At 32.3% G+C, this 3,250-nt stretch overlaps 1 protein-coding gene across 1 annotated transcript in view; it reads left to right on the top strand.

The window, feature by feature from the left end:
• slc5a12 (solute carrier family 5 member 12) overlaps positions 1-3,250 on the top strand; it is a 17,510-nt gene that overhangs the window by 11,309 nt on the left and 2,951 nt on the right. Inside the window, exons 10-11 of the mRNA XM_016568463.1 lie at positions 2,692-2,759; positions 2,846-2,976. Of these exons, the coding sequence (XP_016423949.1) occupies positions 2,692-2,759; positions 2,846-2,976 (199 nt within the window). The remainder of the gene's footprint in view (positions 1-2,691; positions 2,760-2,845; positions 2,977-3,250) is intronic.

Here is a 3,250-nt window from a genome sequence, read left to right on the forward strand (position 1 = left end):
ATATATAGCTTTTATTTTCTAACGCTTGTTTCATTTGTAAGCATTTTTTCTAATTACCTGAAGGATTCCCTTTAGAAAACATGAAAATATTAAAATATAAGGGTATAAATAATGTCACCATTATGAATACCAATATAAAACTTTGCATGTGGACTATAGTGTGTATTATATTCAAGATCAGACAAAAAAAAAAAAGTAAAAACATTTAATACATTTTTAATTTGTTCATCGCTGATGTTAATATAGTTCACATCCTCTGTGATTTGTGGTTTTCTCTTTAGGGGGCAGCTGGGGGTCTGATCGTGGGCATCGCACTCTCGTTCTGGGTCGGTGTGGGGGCTTTCATTTATCCAGCACCCAGCAATAACACACGTCCACTCGAACTCAACACTGCAGGCTGTAACTTCAACCTCACAGCTGATGGATCCAACCAGACATCAGTCACCGCGAGCGCTCTCACCGCTGACAGGTGATGACATTTACAGATTTGATTGATCTTGGAGGCCAGACTTTAGCATAATTTCAAAAGAGTGCTTATTATGAAAATAATAAAAGAATATACTTCAGTGCGCACTAAATGTACTGTTTTCGGACTTTAATCGGATGCTAACAGTAATTAAATGCAATTATATTATTGTTTAAATATATTTTAACTGCAATTAGTTGAATTTAAGAGTTTTTTTTTAACTTCCATAAGTAGGACTTCAGTACATCTTTGTATGTAGTTTCATAATTCTATCGTCTTTGAAAAATAGTTCAAATGTATTGCCGAATGACATGAATTTAAAATTATTTGTAATTGCACATTTGTAATGGTAATGATGAAGTTCATTACAAATTTAGCATGTTTTAAATATATTCAGATATAAGGCTAGTTAAAATTACTTTATAATCAATTGCTTTATATGTGACCCTGGAGCACAAAACCAGTCTTAAGTCGCTGGGGTATATTTGTAGCAATAGCCAAAAATACATTGTATGGGTCAAAATTATTGATTTTCTACTGTAAATATATTAAAACTTAATTTTAGATTAGTAATATGCATTGCTAAGAACTTCATTTGGACAACTTTAAAGGCGATTTTCTCAATATTTACGTTCTGGGTCGGTGTGGGGGCTTTCATTTATCCAGCACCCAGCAATAACACACGTCCACTCGAACTCAACACTGCAGGCTGTAACTTCAACCTCACAGCTGATGGATCCAACCAGACATCAGTCACCGCGAGCGCTCTCACCGCTGACAGGTGCAATGTGCTTCTACCATTCAGTCAGAGTACTTTAACCTGTTAACTGTCAGTTCCACTTTTTGAGCATAGACCTGAAAAAAACATTTCCAACTTAAACTGTTACAAATTTTGAATGCTTTGGACCACAGACTTACGGTTGGTCTCTTTTTTAAAGAAGACACTTGTCAGATTATTGTAGAAATGAAAAAAGTTATAAAGATTATATATATAACAAAAAAAGTTATGGAAGTTTAAGTTTATGAAAATATAAAATGCAATAATTTAAATATTTATATTTTATATAAAATATATATTTTACTAAACATGTTTTACTCTAAAACTGCTAGAAAATCAAAACAAGTTATGTTCCAAATTTGAGGTTGATATCTCCAAAAATGAGCTTTCAGTGAGATTTTGTTTGGGCGTAGTACTTTATTACCATATATGGTTTGAGTGATCTGAAACATGTTTTTCCATACTTGTCTCAATATTTATGAAGTAGACATCACATTCAGAAGTATTAAGGGCAGTATAGCAGTATTTGATTTCAATTCAACCTCAAAACACAAAAGACATACTACGAAACCCCTGGACTTGCGTTATAGTTCACGATGCATTAAAATGGAGAATCTATAGTTTTTTCTATATATTCAAAACACTCTTAGACCTTTTTTTTTCAAAAAATAGAATGGATGTTATCTTTTGAACACTATCCATGAAAATGAATAAATATTTTTACAGATTTTTCATGATTTCATATGTGCATCACTATTTCAAAGTAAATGTCACAACGCACGCTCTGACTCTGAGTACTCTTCTTGCATATTAATAAATTACAGTTGCTCTGTAAAATATTTCAAAAATCAGTCACCAAATATCAAAACTAGAGTCTTTAAGCTTTCAAACGATATATAGTTTGTCAAGATTACTTTAGGTTCAGACTAAGAGTATGGTTGTCAAAGTGTTTATAGTATAGAAATACAGTCATGAAAATGTACTCTATATACACTTAAGTGGACTTTTATTTCATTAATCTTATATTATCTGCAAATACAGTTTTTTTTTTGTAAATTGTACTAGTAAACTACAAGTGCACATTCAGTTAAATAAATATAAAATAAATAAATAATAAATCACAATGGGAGGTTGATAAATCAAATATAGCTCCAAATCAAGAAATCAAGAGCTAATATAATTAAAACACAAAAAACTCGCCATCAGTATGCCACTTATTCTGGTCTTTAGATATTGCTTGAATTGTTTGAAAATTGCCTAATTGCTCCTTTAATTAACAAATTTCGGATACCATTTATATCCATTGCACAAACGGTGTGTGATGTCCCTAATTTTCAAACTTAGGGCTACAGGTTTGTACAAAATATAAAGAATAGCAATAGTGATGCTTGACTTGGAGAGAACTACTAAATATGACTAACACTTCTGACTGTGTGCTGATGTTCAGGTGTGGTGTTCGGTGTGGCCTGCACTACTATGGCTGTGGCTGCATCATATATGGGAGGAATTGTGCAGGTATCATGTGATTCTCATATGGGCCGGGATGATCTGTTCCTGCTTAATTTCCTGTCACTGAGCGTCTTTCTCCTCTTGTGCCTCAGGCGGCCCTTAGTATCCACGGCATGTGCGGAGGCCCAATGCTGGGCCTGTTTTCTCTGGGAATCCTGTTTCCTGTCACTAACATAAAGGTTGATTTAAACTTTCATACCAGAGTCGTCATGAATAACGAATTGTTGGACTGAACAACGGAATGTTTGGGATGTTTAATTTTTGTATATTTTTACAATATTTATTGTTTAATAAAGACTCCTAATTTGACCTTTTAAATCTTATAGGTAATTACTGAAAAGGTTTTTGAATAATTTCTTCATTTGTATTTTATAATACATTTTATATTAAAGCAATGAGTAAAGCATATTAATTTACACAGAAAATATTTTGTAAAAATAAATAAAAAATAACTTCTAAGCTGTTGATCACACAAAAAAATGTTCTATATATATATA

This window comes from Sinocyclocheilus rhinocerous, unplaced genomic scaffold (assembly GCF_001515625.1).
Source record: "Sinocyclocheilus rhinocerous isolate Xijiao unplaced genomic scaffold, SAMN03320098_v1.1 scaffold921, whole genome shotgun sequence".
NCBI classification, from domain to species: domain Eukaryota; kingdom Metazoa; phylum Chordata; class Actinopteri; order Cypriniformes; family Cyprinidae; genus Sinocyclocheilus; species Sinocyclocheilus rhinocerous.